The sequence below is a fragment of the Electrophorus electricus genome, chromosome 21, assembly GCF_041902795.1.
Source record: "Electrophorus electricus isolate QZ-2024a chromosome 21, ASM4190279v1, whole genome shotgun sequence".
Lineage (NCBI taxonomy): Eukaryota > Metazoa > Chordata > Actinopteri > Gymnotiformes > Gymnotidae > Electrophorus > Electrophorus electricus.
In genome coordinates, this window is record NC_137517.1 from 1,004,838 (window position 1) to 1,022,500 (window position 17,663).

At 43.8% G+C, this 17,663-nt stretch overlaps 2 protein-coding genes and 1 long non-coding RNA gene across 10 annotated transcripts in view; 2 read left to right on the forward strand and 1 right to left on the reverse strand.

Annotated features, from left to right (window-relative positions):
- Nucleotides 1-818: 818 nt before the first annotated feature.
- On the forward strand, nt 819-9,258 carry LOC145652985 (uncharacterized). Its single transcript, XM_081704847.1, has 11 exons — nt 819-1,304; nt 2,447-2,522; nt 2,649-2,715; nt 3,705-3,871; nt 4,087-4,207; nt 4,895-4,970; nt 5,066-5,170; nt 5,280-5,360; nt 5,742-5,820; nt 7,216-7,461; nt 8,557-9,258. The coding sequence occupies exons 1-11, from the start codon at nt 819-821 to the stop codon at nt 8,955-8,957; spliced, it is 1,905 nt and encodes a 634-aa protein (XP_081560973.1). The 3' UTR covers nt 8,958-9,258.
- Nucleotides 9,259-9,437: 179 nt separating this feature from the next.
- The window catches only part of LOC118240628 (uncharacterized), a 27,898-nt gene continuing 19,672 nt past the window's right edge, over nt 9,438-17,663 (reverse strand). For both annotated transcript variants that reach the window (XR_014119271.1, XR_014119272.1), the window contains one exon: nt 9,438-10,467. This is a non-coding gene — a long non-coding RNA (uncharacterized LOC118240628). The remainder of the gene's footprint in view (nt 10,468-17,663) is intronic.
- LOC113569123 (phosphatidylinositol 4,5-bisphosphate 3-kinase catalytic subunit alpha isoform) overlaps nt 11,049-17,663 on the forward strand; it is a 27,066-nt gene continuing 20,451 nt past the window's right edge. For 4 of the 7 annotated variants that reach the window (XM_035521630.2, XM_081704935.1, XM_081704936.1 and 1 more), the window contains exons 1-5: nt 11,049-11,189; nt 14,190-14,420; nt 15,085-15,247; nt 16,321-16,530; nt 17,193-17,443. In XM_035521630.2, the coding sequence (XP_035377523.1) occupies nt 14,232-14,420; nt 15,085-15,247; nt 16,321-16,530; nt 17,193-17,443 (813 nt within the window). In that variant the 5' untranslated portion in view covers nt 11,049-11,189; nt 14,190-14,231. Of the gene's footprint in view, nt 11,190-12,245; nt 12,315-13,090; nt 13,230-14,189; nt 14,421-15,084; nt 15,248-16,320; nt 16,531-17,192; nt 17,444-17,663 lie in introns of those variants that run through there. The other 3 variants (XM_035521629.2, XM_081704934.1, XM_035521631.2) reach the window with 3 other exon arrangements.

Consider the following 17,663-nt stretch of genomic DNA (forward strand, 5'->3'; position numbering starts at 1 on the left):
GAATATGAGCTTGTTTTCTTTGCATTATTTGTGGTCTGAAATTTTTGTAACTTTTCTTTTTGATCGTTAGTCATTTTCATTTAAAAACATGCTCCAAAATACAATATTTTATCTGGAATTTGGAAGAAATGTTGCCAGTAGTTTATAGAATAAAACAAAAACAACTGCTCAGCCTGGTCAAACAAACCCATCAGTTTAGTTTCAACGGCACACCTTCACCTCCACGCGCGAAGAAAGCTCGCTGGCCGCTTGTGTGGAGTTGAAGGTGTGCAGTTGAAACTAAATCTTAGCTGAGAAACTAAAATCCTTGTATTTCATTTGCGTTTATAATAAACAGTTATCTTCCGTTACGCATTCAAACATTACTTACAGTTGGAAGAATGGACGCAAAGGACGGTGAGGAAAAGTTTGGCCTTCTTTCAAACGTCTATTAGCCAGTTAGCAACTGTAGCGAATGTTCTAGAAAGCTTCGCTAGCTAGCGTAGCTAATTTAACTAATGACCCGCTACGAGTCTTCACTGTTCGTGTTTACTTGGCTAGCGAGTGTAGCTACGGTTACTTCTCAGTCTTTAGGAATATATATATAACTAGAATTACACATATATCGCACATGGGTTTTATAATACATTAGAATTGAGATATTTTAAAGCATTCACAGTAAATTCACTACATTTACTGGCCTGTCAGGTTATTTGGGGGGTGTGTGTGTGTGTGTGTGTGTGTGTGTATGTGTGTGCACGCCTTATGTTTCAGTTACCAGGGAAAAGCCAAGGTTTGCTCCCCCCATAGCACGAGCAGGTAAGACAGGTGAAGACAAGATGAATGAGGAGGACAAGATGGAGGTGAGGAAAGAAGTGAGTGCCAGGAAAACTGCAGCAGGGCCAGGTAAAAGGAGGGCCCAGGCGCGGGCCAGGCTGAGTAATGCCCCAACACCAGGAGAGAGAAATACAGGGGGGATGGTGTTGGGAAATGTGGGAGCCGTGGTACAGAGTGAGAAAGAAGGGATGAGCCAAACCGTAACTCTGAAGAGGAGAGAGGAAGAAGTGCTGCCCAAAAGAACGGACGCAGGACGGGAGACAGGGGCGGAAGTGAAGAAGCAAAAGCCAAAGAACAGAGTTAAAGGGCAAGGGACAGACTCACACAACAGGGTGGCAGTAGGAAAAGAGAGAGCAAAATCAAAGAAGACCAGGAATGACAAAAGTGGTAAAATGGAGGATGTGCAGAAGAATGAAAAAAGGACCAAAAAGAGAGAGAATGGTCAGGTTATGAAGAAAGGCAGAGAAAACAGAGAGGGAGGAGCCAAGGTACAGCAACAGAACACGTAACACAACATGACACATTATAATACCACATGACACATTATAACAACATGACACATTATAACACAACATGACATTATAATACAACATGACACATTATAACACAACATGACACATAACATGACACACAACATGACACATAACACGACACATAACACAACATGACACATTATAATACAACATGACACATTATAACACAACATGACACATTATAATACCACATGACACATTATAACAACATGACACATTATAACACAACATGACATTATAATACAACATGACACATTATAATACAACATGACACATTATAACACAACATGACACATAACATGACACACAGCACAACATGACACATAACACATGACACATAATACAACATGACACATTATAATACAACATGACACATTATAACACAACATGACACACAACACAACATGACACATTATAACACATGACACATTATAACACAACATGACATAATACAACATGACACACAACACGATACATAACAACATGACATTATAATACAACATGACACATAACACAACATGACACATAACACAACATGAGTCATTATAACAACATAATTCATTATAATGCAACATAACACATAACAACATGATTCACTATAACACAATGTGACTCATTATAACACAACATGACACATCATAACACAACATGACACACAACACAACATAACACATTATAACACATGACACATTATAACACAACATGATTCATTATAACACAACATGACACATTATAACACGACATGACACATTATAACAACATCATTTATTATAATACAACATGACACATTATAACATAACATGATTCATTATAATACAAACACTAATGTTTCTGTTTATATTATATTTTAAAACTAAATTTCAAAATCTTTATCTTTGATGGACACCCACGGACAGCCATGTCAGGTCCAGCCATATGTACATGTATTTTGTATGCATGTACTACGTGTGGTAAAGTAAGGGGCTAACAGTGATCAGTCAATTCAACCAGATCTCTTATTACTGAAAACATGTAATATTTCAGTGCAACAGATTTTTCTGTTTCTGTTGTAGTAAGTGATTCTGTGTCTGTGTGTGTTTTGGCTGTTTTGTGTACAGGCCCAGCTGTTGACAGACACACAATATGACAAGATATTTGAGAGTGTGTTGGAGTCTTCCACACTGAATCTAATGAGTGAGTTAACAACATTCTCACACGTCTGTTTCCATCTCTCTTACCAACTTGCTTTCTGCTTCCTTTAGATCTCTCACATTTTCACACTTTAATTCATATGCTTCAACTCTGTGTGTGTGTGTTTAGAGGATGCTAAGGCCATGCTGACTGAGGTGGAACTAATGCATGCGCGTTTAGAGCTGGAGACATGCAGGTATATGTTTCTCTCACCTCCCCCTTTATCCCACCACTTCTCTCTCTTCCTCGGCCCCATTGAGGTCCCCCGTTGCTGCTCACTATCTCATCCCTGTGGCAGCTTGTTTAAGGCCCTCTGGTTAGAGGCACACAGGTTAAGGTGGGAGCGATTGGCTCCGATTCATGTGCCTTCACCATCCCCAGCAGTGTTTCTCACTCACTGCTGTGCTGAACATTACAGAGCAGAGAGGAAGGGAGGGGGAGGGGAGGAGAGCAGCGCGGCTCCGTCACTCCAAGGCAAACAGGAAAGAGGGAGCAAGATAGAGAGGCAGAAAGAAATGTTGCACGTGGAGGAGAGGAGCACTGACCTCCATCAATGTGAGTGTCAGTCAGGATGTTACAATCCCACTTATAGTCAGTGCCTGTCTGTATTATAAGATGTCTGATCTGTAGCATGGATGTGATAGGACGTAATAGACTTATAATAATAGAATTGGTGAACATCAGTAAGTATGACATGAGTGTGTTTACTGTCGTAAGCAGGGAGTTTGATGACGTAAACCAGTTTTGGCCCCTCAGAGTGATGAAACTCTGTGTCTGATACATATTCTGTGTATTACCTTGTGGCCAACATTAGCGTGTGTGACTGCTGCTTTGCACAGGTGTGCTTTTAGGAGTGTGAACATATTCTGGCCCGACTGTAGCCTGGGGTTCAGCAGTGGTCACTATGGACCTAACACACTGACCTTTGACATACCCCTGATCACATGACCTTTTTCACTGGCGTGATTAGTAGGCCTCAAAATAGGAGCATAGTAAATGTATGGGGTCACAACACACTCAGAGATCAATATTTCACACTAAAGCTCCTTTACAACAAACTACTGTTGGCATGTACAATGTAGTTCAACACACGCAGTTAATGAGAGAACAGAAGTCTGACATATATCATATATATCAGCTTCTGACAAGGAGAATCAGCTGTCTAATCAACTCTTTCATCAATAGACCACTCTGTGTGTGTGTGTGTGTGTGTGTGTGTGTGTGTGTGTGTGTGTGTGTAGATGTGCTGTGGGTACAGTGTAGCAGGGCTGAATGTGGTAAATGGAGAAGAATCAGTGAGGATGTTGATCCTTCAGTTTTGCCTGATGACTGGATCTGTGACCAAAACTCAGGTACACATGTGTAACTTTGTGTGTGTGTGTGTGTGTGTGTAAACATTCATCTACATGTTTACCCCCCCCCCCCCCCACACGCACACATTTCCTTTACGTGGCGTGCATTTTGCTCTCATCACTTCCTTGTAACACCTCAAATTGATTACAAGACTCAAAACGAACTCTGTGTGTGTGTGTGTGTGTGTGTGTGTGTACGTGTGTGTGTGATGCAGACCCACGTTTCAGCAGTTGTTTATCCCCAGAGGAGACCGTGCATGTTCGTGAAGAGGAACACTTCTTTTGCCACCTGGTTCCTGGATCACTGGTCTGGGTCCAGCAGAGTGGATATCCCTGGTAAACACACACAAACACACTGCAGATTTAGTCTGGTGTGTGAAATTCAGATTGCACAAAACTGGGCCGATCCGATGATGATGATGGTGATGATGTTGCAGACTGGGCCAGTCTGGTGATGATGATGATGGTGATGATGATGAAGATGATGGTGATGATGATGGTAGTGGTGATGATGTTGCAGACTGGGCCAGTCTGATGATGATGATGGTGGTGGTGATGGTGATGATGATGATGATGATGATGGTGATGGTGATGATGATGGTAGTGGTGATGATGTTGCAGACTGGGCCAGTCTGATGATGATGATGATGATGATGGTAGTGGTGATGATGTTGCAGACTGGGCCAGTCTGATGATGATGATGATGGTGGTGATGGTGATAATGATGGTGATGATGATGGTAGTGGTGATGATGTTGCAGACTGGGCCAGTCTGATGATGATGATTATGAAGATGATGGTGATGATGATGGTAGTGGTGATGATGTAGACTGGGCCAGTCTGATGATGATGATGATGATGATGATGATGGTAGTGGTGATGATGTTGCAGACTGGGCCAGTCTGGTAATGATGATGATGGTGATGATGATGATGATGATGATGATGATGATGATGATGATGATGGTAGTGGTGATGATGTTGCAGACTGGGCCAGTCTGATGATGATGATGATCTGTGTGCAGGTGGCCAGCAGTCATAGAAAGAGACCCAGACTCAAACCATTACCTGGAATTCCGCAAGGAGTCCGACCTCACTCCAGTAGGAATCACACACGCACGCACATACACACCTTCTGCTACTGATGACATAAATAATTGTGAATGTAAATTTGCTTGTGTGTGTGTGTTTTGCAGTACAGGTGTCATGTGACATATTTGGGAGATCCTGTTTGCCGTGCCTGGGTTCCCTGCACCAGAGTGAAGGACTATGCAGATCTGTCAGAGGAAGATGCTTTCAATGTATACACACACACACACACTTTAAATTAGGCATTTGTCTATTTGATGTTATAGAGTAGCAGTGATTTTATTGTGTGTGTGTGTGTGTGTGTGTGTGTGTGTGTGTTAGATGTTGAGGCAGCAACATCTGAAGAAGAAACTGAAAGATGCTGTCCGCATTTCCAAGCAAGCCCTAAAACTGCCCCTGAAGGTGCACACTGCAAACACAACTACAGACACACCTACAAACACAACTATAAACACAACTACAGACTCACCTACACACAACTACAGACACACCTACAGATACAACTACAAACACACCTACAAAGAGCTACAATCACACCTACAGACACAACTAGACACCTACAAACAACTACAAACACACCTACAGACAAAACTACAAACAACTATAGACACTCCTACAAACATGACTACAGACACACCTACAAACAAACCTACAAAATACAAGTTCTTCACAGTTCCCTGCAATGGTCTAATTAGAGATGTATTCCTCAGACCAGCCACTAGAGGGAGGCAAAGACATTGAGTTTTAAGTCTGTGTTTCACTCCCCTTCTTTCCCTCTGTCAGAGGCGGTTGGTCAGCTTTGGATTCTGGACTCGGTATGTTTCAGAAAGAGAGAGCTCAGAGGAGGACAGTGACATTGCAGGTTCACGCACACACACACACACTTAGACACACACACACTTAGACACACACACACACACTCAGACATATACACACACACACTCACACACACATATACACACACTCAGACATATATACACACACACATACACACACTCACACACACACTCACTCACACACACATATACACACTCACACACACTCACTCACTCACACGCACATATACACACACACACACACAGACATATATACACACACACACACTTACACACACACACACTTAGACACACACACACACACTCAGACATATACACACACACACACTCACACACACATTTACACACACTCAGACATATATACACACACACATACACACACTCACACACACACACTCACTCACACACACATATACACACACACACACACTCAGACATATATACACACACATACACACACACTCACACTCACCCATGTATACATACATACAAATCACATTTAAACACTTTCATGTCTACACAAACCATAATAAACTACATTCATACATACACAAGCAAATGCTAATTACATACACGTTCATATATACACAAGTAATGTAGGTATTTAGAACCACACACATCCAGGTGGGTGGCTTATATTTTAATGATGACTCTATGTCAGTGTGTGTGTCAGTGAGCATGTGGGTGTGTGCAAATGTTTGAGGATGTTTTTTGTTTTGCTTCTGCAGAATTTTTGAGTCTGTTTGGTGGAAAGACTGGAAACAGCAGAGAATACTGTAGTGATGAGGTCAGATACACTCTTATGTGCAGCCCTAATGAATAAAATACAGATACACTGTAAGTTGTGTTCAGTCATAATTGTAAGTTGTTTTGGATGTGTGTGTGTGCGTGTGCGTGCCTGTGCGCGCGTGTGTACGCGTGCGTGCGTGAGTGTGTGTGTGTCCGTGTGTGTGTGTGTGTATGTGTGTATTGCAGGATGTACACCCTGAAAAGCAGAGGAGATGGCTGAAGAGAAGAGAAGGGAGATGTGGTGGGAAATGTGAGAAACAGTCAAATATATTTCTGTTGCATAAGCACCTCAGTGGAACTATATACACAAACACACACAAAAGACAAGAAGCTCTTACTCATTGAAACATGCATTACTTCTCACACATTTTTTACTTGAAAATAATAAATTATGCAGGAGGTTATGGACTGATTTTGCATTTGTAAGAGAAACACGAGTACCTTCTGCATGCGTTCCTGTCCTGTGAAAACCTGGGAACGAGTTAAATAAACTAATCAGAGGTGACCTTTCACCTTTAGCATCACTCTCTGAGCGAGAGAGAGAGAAGAGCAGAATGAAGAAGGGACATGAGAGGAAAGGAGAGAAAGAAGGAGTGATGAGTGAGCAAAAGAAGCAGAAGAGACTGAAGAAGATCCTGGAGATGAAAAAGAAACGAGAGCGTGCGAGACAGGAAGGTTAGAATGTCAGGCTGGAGGGAGGCAAAGGAGAGCGTGCAGCACACCCCCACTGGCAGTTACACTGACTCCCTCTGCTTCCCCCTCGGGTTTGTCTGTCTTCTGCTTAGCTGTGGCGGATCCTATAATGGTGAAAGAAGAGAAGAAGCCTCCCACACCATCATTTTGTTTGCCAAAAAAGGATAAACCCACCAAGAAAACAGGTGCGACTTCAACCTACTACACACAAGCCTTCAGTTGTTAGAACCAGTCAGACACTGTCAGCTAGACAAACTGCAGGTTTTCATTTTGACACTCAGAGAGTCTCGTCCCACGTCTGCTGCCTGCGGGGACAGTAGCATGTGTGGTGTATGAATTTAGTCTGTTTCCTTCACGCCGGGTGTGAGTTTCGGCAGAAGCTCTCAGTGTGTGGTGGGAAACTCCTGACTGCATTCTGACTCTCTGTGCCTGACCAGAGGCTTAATGGAGTGATAGGTGCTCTCCAGTGAGTCGTCATATAGCTGTTACAGGAGTTTGTGCTCCTGTCCGTGGTGGAGAAGAGAATACTACAGGGTGACACGTATGTCACGTGCAATGTGTGTGATATGACATGCACGAAACGTGATGCGTGTGATATGACATACATGAAACGTGTGTTATGTGACATGCCTGAAAAAGGCGGTGTGTTATGCGTGAAACGTAGGTGATATGACACGTATGAAATGTGACGTATGTGATATGACAAGCTTGAAACATGATGGGTGTGATATTACACATGTGAAACGTCTGATAATGTCACGATTGGCTATCCTCCTGGCATCCGTTTCCGTGGTTTCTGTGTTGTGTTGTGTTTACTTGTTGTTCCATTCCTTAGTTTCATTTTCTCTGCACCAGTCATTGCTTTCACATGTTCCTCTTTTCCAGTAATTGTGTTGTTTTTTGCGTTTCATTATGTTCACCTGTGTCTGGTTAGTAATTATCTGTCTCTATTATTTAAGCCCTGTGTTTTGTATTCCAGTTTGTCGGTTGTTGTAGTTGTTTGGCTTCTTTGGTTATGTTCAGGTTTGTTGTCGCTATCTCTGTCGTCGTGTTTGTTTTACCGCCTGCGTATTTCATGTGTTAGTTTGCCTAAGCGCTTTCCCTGTGTCTCACGTATGTTTAGCGTTTACGTTAGCCTCCCCTTTTGTTTTCCTTGCTCATTAAAAAGCCTCCTGCATTTGCATTCTGGCTCACACCTCGCTCCTGCAAAAGCATTACAGATATATGTGATGTGATAAGCTTCATATGCTGTAGATACATGTGTCCTGATGATCTTTCAGACACAGCAGAGCTGCATGACCAAACCGTGCCCCAGAGCACCATGGAGACAACCCTGATCACGACCCAAGAGATGGCTGCACGTTATAAAGGGAAACAAAAAGGTGGAGTAGCAGAACACAGAGAAGAGGATGGACTAGAGAGAGAGGGAGAGGAAGGTGGAGAAGGGGAGGGTAACCAAGTGGAGGTAGAGAGATGGGAGTTTGAGTTTGGTGATGAAGAAGAGACAGCTCCTATGTGTGATTATGAAGATGATGATGATGAAGAAGGTGGTTTCCTGGATACAGATATGAAGATCTTGGCCTGCAGAGACGAGGTGCTAAAGCATCTGTACTGCAAAGAGGAAGAGGAGGGACAGGAGGAAGAGCAGAGTGATTTCTCTCTCATGCTGTTGGAAGAGTGACTATAATAACCAAAACAACCTGAGGGAAAAAGTCACACACACACACACACATACAGAGGCTGGTCTACTCATGCTCATAGTGGAGAGCTGTTGATGGCTTTAACCAGAACTAGAGATGTATGTGTACACACACACACACACACACTGAGTTTGCTGAGTTTATCTATTTTTAACCTTCTTTTAAAACTCTTCAGGTCATGCAGATGTAGATCATACAACACCACCCCTCTATCATACAACACCACCCCTCTATCATACAACACCACCCCTCTACCATACAACACCACCCCTCTATCACACAACACCACCCCTCTACCATACAACACCACCCCTCTATCATTACAACACCACCCCTCTACCACACAACACCACCCCTCTATCATTACAACACCACCCCTCTATCATTACAACACCACCCTTCTATCATACAACACCACCCCTCTATCATTACAGCACCACCCCTCTATCATACAACACCACCCCTCTATCATTACAACACCACCCCTCTATCATACAACACCACCCCTCTATCATTACAACACCACCCCTCTATCATACAACACCACCCCTCTACCACACTTTCTCCCTGGTGTTAGACCTACAGACCCATAACCTTGTTATGTCATCCAGTAAGCGTGGAGACAGGTGATGGTGTGAGCAGAGATCACTCAGCTGTATGGTGGACGGGAAAACGCTGCATAACCTGGAAAGTCTTCACCCTCCATCTGTCTGGCCCGATGGGTTTAGGTTGTGTTGTTACACAAACAGCTTCAATTACTAGTGTCAGCTTCAGTTTACTTCAGTGTTCTTCACTGTTCCTCAGTTAATTTTTTAATGTTTTTAATGGTTAATTTAAACACCATTAACAATATTATAACATTTATTACATATTTTTAGACAGTGGATTTACAGTGCAGAGTATATTTGCTGTGATTGTATTTAAGTGTTAAATGTGTTGATATGTAAATAAAGTTAAAACAGTGCATGCACGAGCATGTGAGTGTTTCTGTTCACTCACACATAGCGATCAGGAGTTTCATACCCACCCTGTTCTACCCCACAGCCCTGGCAAAGCCCCAAGATAAGGCAGGAAGAGGGGTTTGTATGCACATGCACTGTGTGCGGGGGGAGTTCATTCTGAGAGTTGTTGAGGTTGTTGGTTTCTTGTTTCTTTTCTTAATATCAACCAATTTGAGTTATTTCCTGGTTTTGGTAGGAAGGGAGGGTGTGTGTGTTGGATGTTGGCGGGGTGGGGGTGGGGGGTTAGACAGATTGCGAAATCACCTCAAGATTTGTTTATTTAACTGTGAGTCACTTTGGCAGCTTGATGTAGTCCTGGGTCAGCGAGAGCGTACATCACGTTTAGTGAGGGAGTCGTTGGTCAGTTAGAGCAGGGATTAGGATGACAGAGCTGTCGGGAAAGGACTTAGACGTGATCCTTCACATTGCCAGTGTGTTTTAGTTTTTCATCTGTCGTGAAATCTCCTCTCATCCCTCCTCTGTGTCTCCTCTTAAACGGACAGATATGGACATAGAAAAAACAGGAAAAGGCAGAACAATGGCTTAGTCAAAGCACTGTCACTCTAGTCTCGACAAGAGAAATTATTTCACACATACACAAACTTCACACACAAGGAACTTCCATTCAGCGTTCAGCAAAGGTTTGGGACCAGTCAGTCGCACAATGACATCATCTAGTTAACCGTGTAGAGAAGGGTGTTACACCAGTGTGTGTGTATGTGCATGTTTGCTTTTGTGTGTGTATGTTCATGTTTACCCGTGTGTGTGTGTTTACCCGTGTGCGTGTTTACCCGTGTGTGCGTGTTTACCCGTGTGTGTGTGTTTACCCGTGTGGGGGGGATCTCGGGAAAAGAAAGGGGAAGAGAGGAAATGACCCAAAGTGACTATTGTTTCAGTGTCCAAGAGGAAGACAGAGAGGAGGGTAAACAGACACGGTGTCCAGAAACAGAGGATGGCATGGTTATGGTAAAGCAGAACTATTAGTTATTATTTAAGCTAGGAAAAAGGGCTTGTGTAGCGAAGTCCCCGACTTGAGACGCCAGCCCACCAGGACACCGTTTTCACCCAGCCAGGAAAGAGAGGAAGAGTTAGAGAAGTGTTTCACTTGTAGAGGAAACGTCTCCTTACCATGCCAGTGTGTTTCTCCAAGCCAGTCTTCCAGGATAGCAGCTAAAGAAGAGAAAGAGAGGGAGGGAGGCAACACTCCAGCAGGTAACTGAAACTGCCATCATCACACTGTGGCCTAACTCTGACTCTACCATTATATCACTCAGTCTCTTGATTTGTTTGTTATATTTTTCGCTCAGTAAGCGAGTAGTTTAATGTATTGGGGATTGACTAGGTTATCTGGGTTCAAGGTTTATGGAAGTCCTTGAGGACATATTTGCTTACTGGATTATTACCAAAAATATATAAACATAACATAACATAAACAATATTGAAACATTCAGATGTGTGGTAAGCTAATTGTTTCTAATACAAATGAGTATCTAATAAGGATTACAGACTAATTGTGGATTGTTTAAAAGGACTTTGTAGAAAAAGTAAATGACAAAAATATAGATGATAAATGTATTTTTTGGCTTTGATTCTGTTGTCTAATGTATTTTTAGGTATTTAGCTGTTTGCCCAAATCACATTTCTGATCTTGCTATGTTGCCATTTTGTTTATGTTGCACTACTCGTTTAGCAGCAGTCTAACAGTGAGGAAATGTATCCTTTAGCCTGTAGACACTGGAACAGCTTTACACAGGTTGCATATTCATTAATTGAGCTGTTAGGTGAAGATTACAGTCATCCAATAAAAACAGTCCAGGACTGTAGACTGAAACACATGTGTTTTGCCAGCACTCATAACAATAATGGTGAGCTCACAGCATGTGCGTCACCGGGAGCAATGCTAGTTGTCGGAATGTTTCGCAATACTATGATTTTCTTGTGTTAGCAGTAAATAGTACTAATTTGCATGTTTCCCCAGAAATACATGAACGTACAAAGAATGCAAGATAAAACCAAGAAAACAACCAGAAGAAAAATAGGAAACTATAGAAGAGAAAGTCCTTAAAGTAGAAAGTAGAGGGAGTTACAGAGGAACCTAATGATTACTTAAAAAGTACAGCCTTAGTTAGCCTTGAAGGGTGTCAAGCTCTGCAGTACACACACACGTTTGTATTCTGTGTTGTGGGGGAATGTGATACATCTGCAGTGCAGTGTTGTGGGGTTACCCCCTCATCAACTAAAATAACTTCTTCCCCTGGAGTAACACAGGATTCAGGGAGACATGGGGACCTTTGGAATAGTCACAGCACTGGAGTGTATTGGCACTGCTGTTCAGAGGTATTTGATGTATTCTAGTGGAATTATTGCACTGTTTGGCTCATGAATGTCTGCTTTAGTTGGTCTGTGTATCACAACAGGAAATGTAGAGGCTTCTGTCTGGTGGCTCTTTCAGTGTTAATAGAGCCATACTCAAGGCTTTTAGTCTCATAACGTCATATATAAAGTCATCTGTAAACATGATACGACCACGCTGACTGAAGGAGGATTTTTAATTTTAATTTACCTAAAGCTTGTGCTTCTTAAACTGTTTATTTATCTTTGATTTACTGTAGTAAATTAATATACATTTAAAATAGATATTGACTCCTAAAGGATTATACACACACACACACACACATTTATGTAAATGATTAATATTACTATAGATATTGATTGTGAGCTGATTAGTAAATTATGCATGCAGGCATGTGTGCACAGGGCATAGGCATTAAAACGTTGTGCTGTTCCCTGTTTTGTTGACCCCGCGGCTGATGAACAGTGAAGAGTCCGCGTCTCTTAACGCTTCTGTTCGCGCGGGTGCGCGTCCCCTTTAAAGTGAGTTGTGCGCGCACCTCGTCTGCTCACTGCCGCAGGGCCGCATTGTTCTGCAGCAGAGCTGCGCTTAGCGGCGCCGCCACTTCACCACAGCTACCCCGGCGCGCCGGGCTCTCTCCAGGCCGGGGAAGACGACGCAGAATACGCCATGACTGCTGGTGCATGGGCACGGGGGCCCGCGCGGGCTGCGGAGCCTTCCCGGACAGGCTGAGGCGCGCGTGTCCAGGCTTTGTCCGCGCGTTTCCCGGAAGAGGGACGGCAAAACCGTCACGGTGTGATGTAGTCCGCGAGAGAATGGGGCTTTTGGCGTGTGGACGGGAGCTCAGACACTGCGAGTCACACCTTAGGAAAGCCTCTCCTGGGACTCATCCAACGCAGGTAGACGCGACAGACACCAAACCTGCGGCGCACAGGATTAGGGCTATTGCTTTAGTTTGTTTACGGCAGGAATAACTGCTGTAATCAGCTATAACCGTATGGTTCATGTTCATCAGTTGTTGATATACAGGCTACTACAAAACGCTGGTTCTGTTTTGCTCCGTGTCCTCTGCTTTGTGCTTCATGTGGCGGGTCAAATGGGATCCTGCCGTCCGTTATTACCCCAATACAATGATATTTTACCCCGTAACAGCGCCGGCAACACTAGGAATTACCGCGCCGAACCGTTAGCCGTGGTTGAGGTCCACCTCCGCCCCGCCTGTGTGATCCCGCGCGCCGGTCTCGCCGGTTTGACTGACAGCCGACTGACAGCGCGCGCTGTTTGTGCGCCTGCGGCGGATCGCGTGCCCTACTTTCTCCCTGGCACGAGCCCGCTCTGGACGTTCAGGTCCGCGTGCCTGCGGGCTGCGTGGGATTGCGTCGGAGGCACGGGGCACTTCCTCTCACGTGCGACCGCTCCGTGGGGGTCACGTGGTCTGACACGCACTACACGAGGCAACGCGAAACACGCGAGGACGGTGGAGTTCAGGGCGAGGAAATCAATTCCCGTGAAACGCGGATCCTACGATTACTGTAGACTTCACCACCTGTGTGTAGCTAATTCATTATCCATTCTGACCAGGCAAACGAGCCAACCAGCGTTATAATTATGGAGGCAAAAAATCTTGCGTTTTAATATGCCACCCTTCAGGTCTTGTATGAAAGTGTTTTCATAGACCCAGCTGTGAATCGAAACCATATCAGCCACAGGCATCAGTAACCTACTGTTCATAGTTACTGTACACCAGGATCAATGATATAAAGAGCACTCTCTCTCTCTCTCTATCTCTCTCTCTCTCTCTCTCTCTCTCTCTCTCTCTCTCTCTCTCTCTCTCTCCCCCCCCCCCCCTCCTGCCCTAGACTAAGTGAGTATATGTATGTGAGGGTGTGTTGGTTGTGAGGATGGGGCCCAGACCATCGTCGGGGGAGTTATGGGGTCTGCACCTGATGCCGCCCCGTATCCTGGTGGACTGCTGTCTGCCCAACGGCATGTTGGTGAGTCTGGAGTGTCTGCGTGAGGCTCCCCTCATCAGCATCAAACAGCAGCTCTTCACCGAGGCGCGCAAGTACCCCCTCTACCACCTGCTGCAGGTAAATACCCCTGTAACTACCCCCTCTACCACCTGCTGCAGGTAAATACCCCTGTAACTACCCCTTCTATTACCTGCTGCAGGTAAATATCCCTCTAACTATCCCCTCTATCACCTGTTATCTGGCACATACCTCACTAACTACTACTCCAATACTGCCCTAAGTGATCCGCTTATATCACCTACCTCAGGTAAATATGTTCTCTAGTACTCGCTAGTGTCTATATTACCCCTATTACAGCATCCTTCAGGTAAATGCCCTTCTATATTACCCCTACTACAGCATCCTTCAGGTAAATGCCCTTCTATATTACCCCTACTACAGCATCCTTCAGGTAAATGCCCTTCTATATTACCCCTACTACAGCATCCTTCAGGTAAATGCCCTTCTATATTACACCTATTACAGCATCCTTCAGGTAAATGCCCTTCTATATTACCCCTATTACAACATCCTTCAGGTAAATGCCCTTCTATATTACCCCTACTACAGCATCCTTCAGGTAAATGCCACTTCTACAGTCCACGCGTGCTTCTCCGTTGGTGTCTGATGGAAGTTAGCTCCAGTGTGATTGTACCTCCTGTTTTATCAGGTTTTCATCAGGCTCTTGCAGGTGTTAATGTGAAGCATAATACATTCTCTAATGTTTCTTCTTGGCTGTTAGGAGGAGTCATGCTACATCTTTGTGGGAGTGACCCAGGAGGCAGAGAGGGAGGAGTTTTATGATGAGACGCGGCGGCTGTGTGACCTACGATTGTTTCACCCCATCCTAAAGGTCATCGAACCACTTGGCAACCGAGAAGAAAAGATCCTCAACCGTGAAATTGGTGTGTGTGTGTTTGCGTGTGTGTCTGTTTATGTTTGTATGTGTGTGTTTGTTTATGTTTGTATGTATGTTTGCCACATGAACCTTTGCTCAGTTTTAATAATTAATGTGTCTGCTTGCATGATTAAGCAGTTTTAGGGTTTTAATATGGTTTTAATAGGATTTCAAATAGGGCTTTTAATAGGGATTTAATGGGGTTTTAAGAGGGCTTGTAATAGGGGTCTTAATAGGGCTTTTAATAGGGTATTTAATAAGATTTTTAATAGGGTTTTAATGGGGTTTTAATAGGGTTTGTCATAGGAGTCTTAATAGGGATTTAATGGGGTTTTAAGAGGGCTTGTAATAGGGGTCTTAATAGGGCTTTTAATAGGGTATTTAATAAGATTTTTAATAGGGTTTTAATGGGGTTTTAATAGGGTTTGTCATAGGAGTCTTAATAGGGTTTTAATAGGGCTTTTAATAGGGATTTAATGGGGTTTTAAGAGGGCTTGTAATAGGGGTCTTAATAGGGCTTTTAATAGGGTATTTAATAAGATTTTTAATAGGGTTTTAATGGGGTTTTAATAGGGTTTGTCATAGGAGTCTTAATAGGGTTTTAATGGGGTTTTTAATAGGTTTTAATGGAGTTTTTAATAGGGTTTTTAATGGAGTTTTTAATAGGGGTCTTAATAGGGTTGTAATAGGTGTTAATGGGGTTTTAATATGGTTTTAAATTGTATTTTAATAGGGCTTTTAATAGGGTTTATTGGGGTTTTGATCAGGTTTTAGGGGTCTTAATAGGGTTTTAAATAGGTATTATTGGGGTTTTAATAGGGTTTTAAAAGGTTTTTTAATACAGTTTTAATAAGGTTTGTAATAGGGCTTTTATATGTTTATCCACACCTCTCTTTATCTGGAACTGCATATCTACCAGAAGTTTTGTTTAGACTATTTGCCATAGGTTGAGTTTCTGAGTGTGTGTGTGTGTGTGTGTGTTTCCATCTGATATGAATCTTGTGATAGAGGTGTGCTGAAGTGTTTGGTCTTCAGACTATTGTAGGCATGTATACATGCTATAGCATGTTTTCTCTTCAGGCTTTGCGATAGGCATGCCTATCTGTGAGTTTGAGCTGGTGAAGGACCCAGAGGTGCAGGACTTCAGGAGGGGCATCCTGAGCGTGTGCAGGGAGGCAATGGAGGAGCGTGAAGGGGGCGGGGCTCACACACAGGCGCTATACGTGTACCCGCCCAGCGTGGAGTCCAACCCCCAGCTACCACAGCACATCTACTGCAAGCTCGACAAAGGTGGGCAGATACTGGACTCTGTTTAGGCTTTCTGGAGGAGTGAGTTTTATTTTAGTCATACTACTGTGTGTGTGTGTGTGTGTGTGTGTGTGTGTGTGTGTGTGTGTGTGTGTGTGTGTGTGTGTGTGTGTGTGTGTGCGCGTGTGTCGTACCAGACTCAACAGAAACACCTGTCTGGGTACTGGAGTTTCTGTCTTCTCAGGGTTATCTGTCTAATGTTTCCCTTTCTAGTTCACATTCTCTCAGACTCTGTCTGCTCTGTTCCGTGTGAACTTGAACTCACAGTTGTCTCTAAGATGCATTTGTCTGCCTATATATTTCTTTCCCCAGTGCACATACAGAGACTCCATCAGCGTGTCACCCCCTGCACTGTTTGAGGCTGAGCAGTAGTGGACTGAGATAAACGGCCCCAGATTTCAGTGCTGATGTGTTGGCGTGGTAGCGAATCAGACTAGCACGCTGGTGGCTGTGAGCCCAGGAGACCAGGCCACAGTCTCTCCTCTGTTCTCTGTTCAGAAACAGTGGAGTTTATTTTCACTTTCATCTTCTAGAGAGCTTCCAGGGTGTGGGTGGAACGATCATTCAGTTAAACACCATGGTACTCTCCCTCATTCAGTTAAACACCTCTCTCTCTCTCCCTCCCTCCCTCCCTCCCATGGCAGGTCGTTTGATCGTCACCATCTGGGTGGTGGTGTCTCCATCGAACTCCAAGCAGAAGTACACACTGAAGATGGCTCATGACTGCCTGCCTGAGCAGCTGATAGCGGAGGCCATCAGGAAGAAGACGCGTAGCATGCACCTGTCGGCCCAGCAGCTGCGTCTGTGTGTGCAGGAGTACCAGGGCCAGTACATCCTCAAGGTGTGCGGCTGTGATGAGTACCTGCTGGAGAAGTACCCTCTCAGCCAGTACAAGGTGTGTGTGTGTGTGTGTGTGTGTGTATTTGTTTATCTATGTGTATGTGCGTGTGTGTGTATGTACGTGTGTGTGTATTTATATTTATGGCATTTAGCAGACGCTCTTATCCAGAGCGACTTATAAAAGTGCTTTGTCATTTCCTCATAGAATTTCTTAGTACAGTAGAGTAGGTTAGAATTAAACATACCAATGAACTATAATACTGTAGAATACAGGG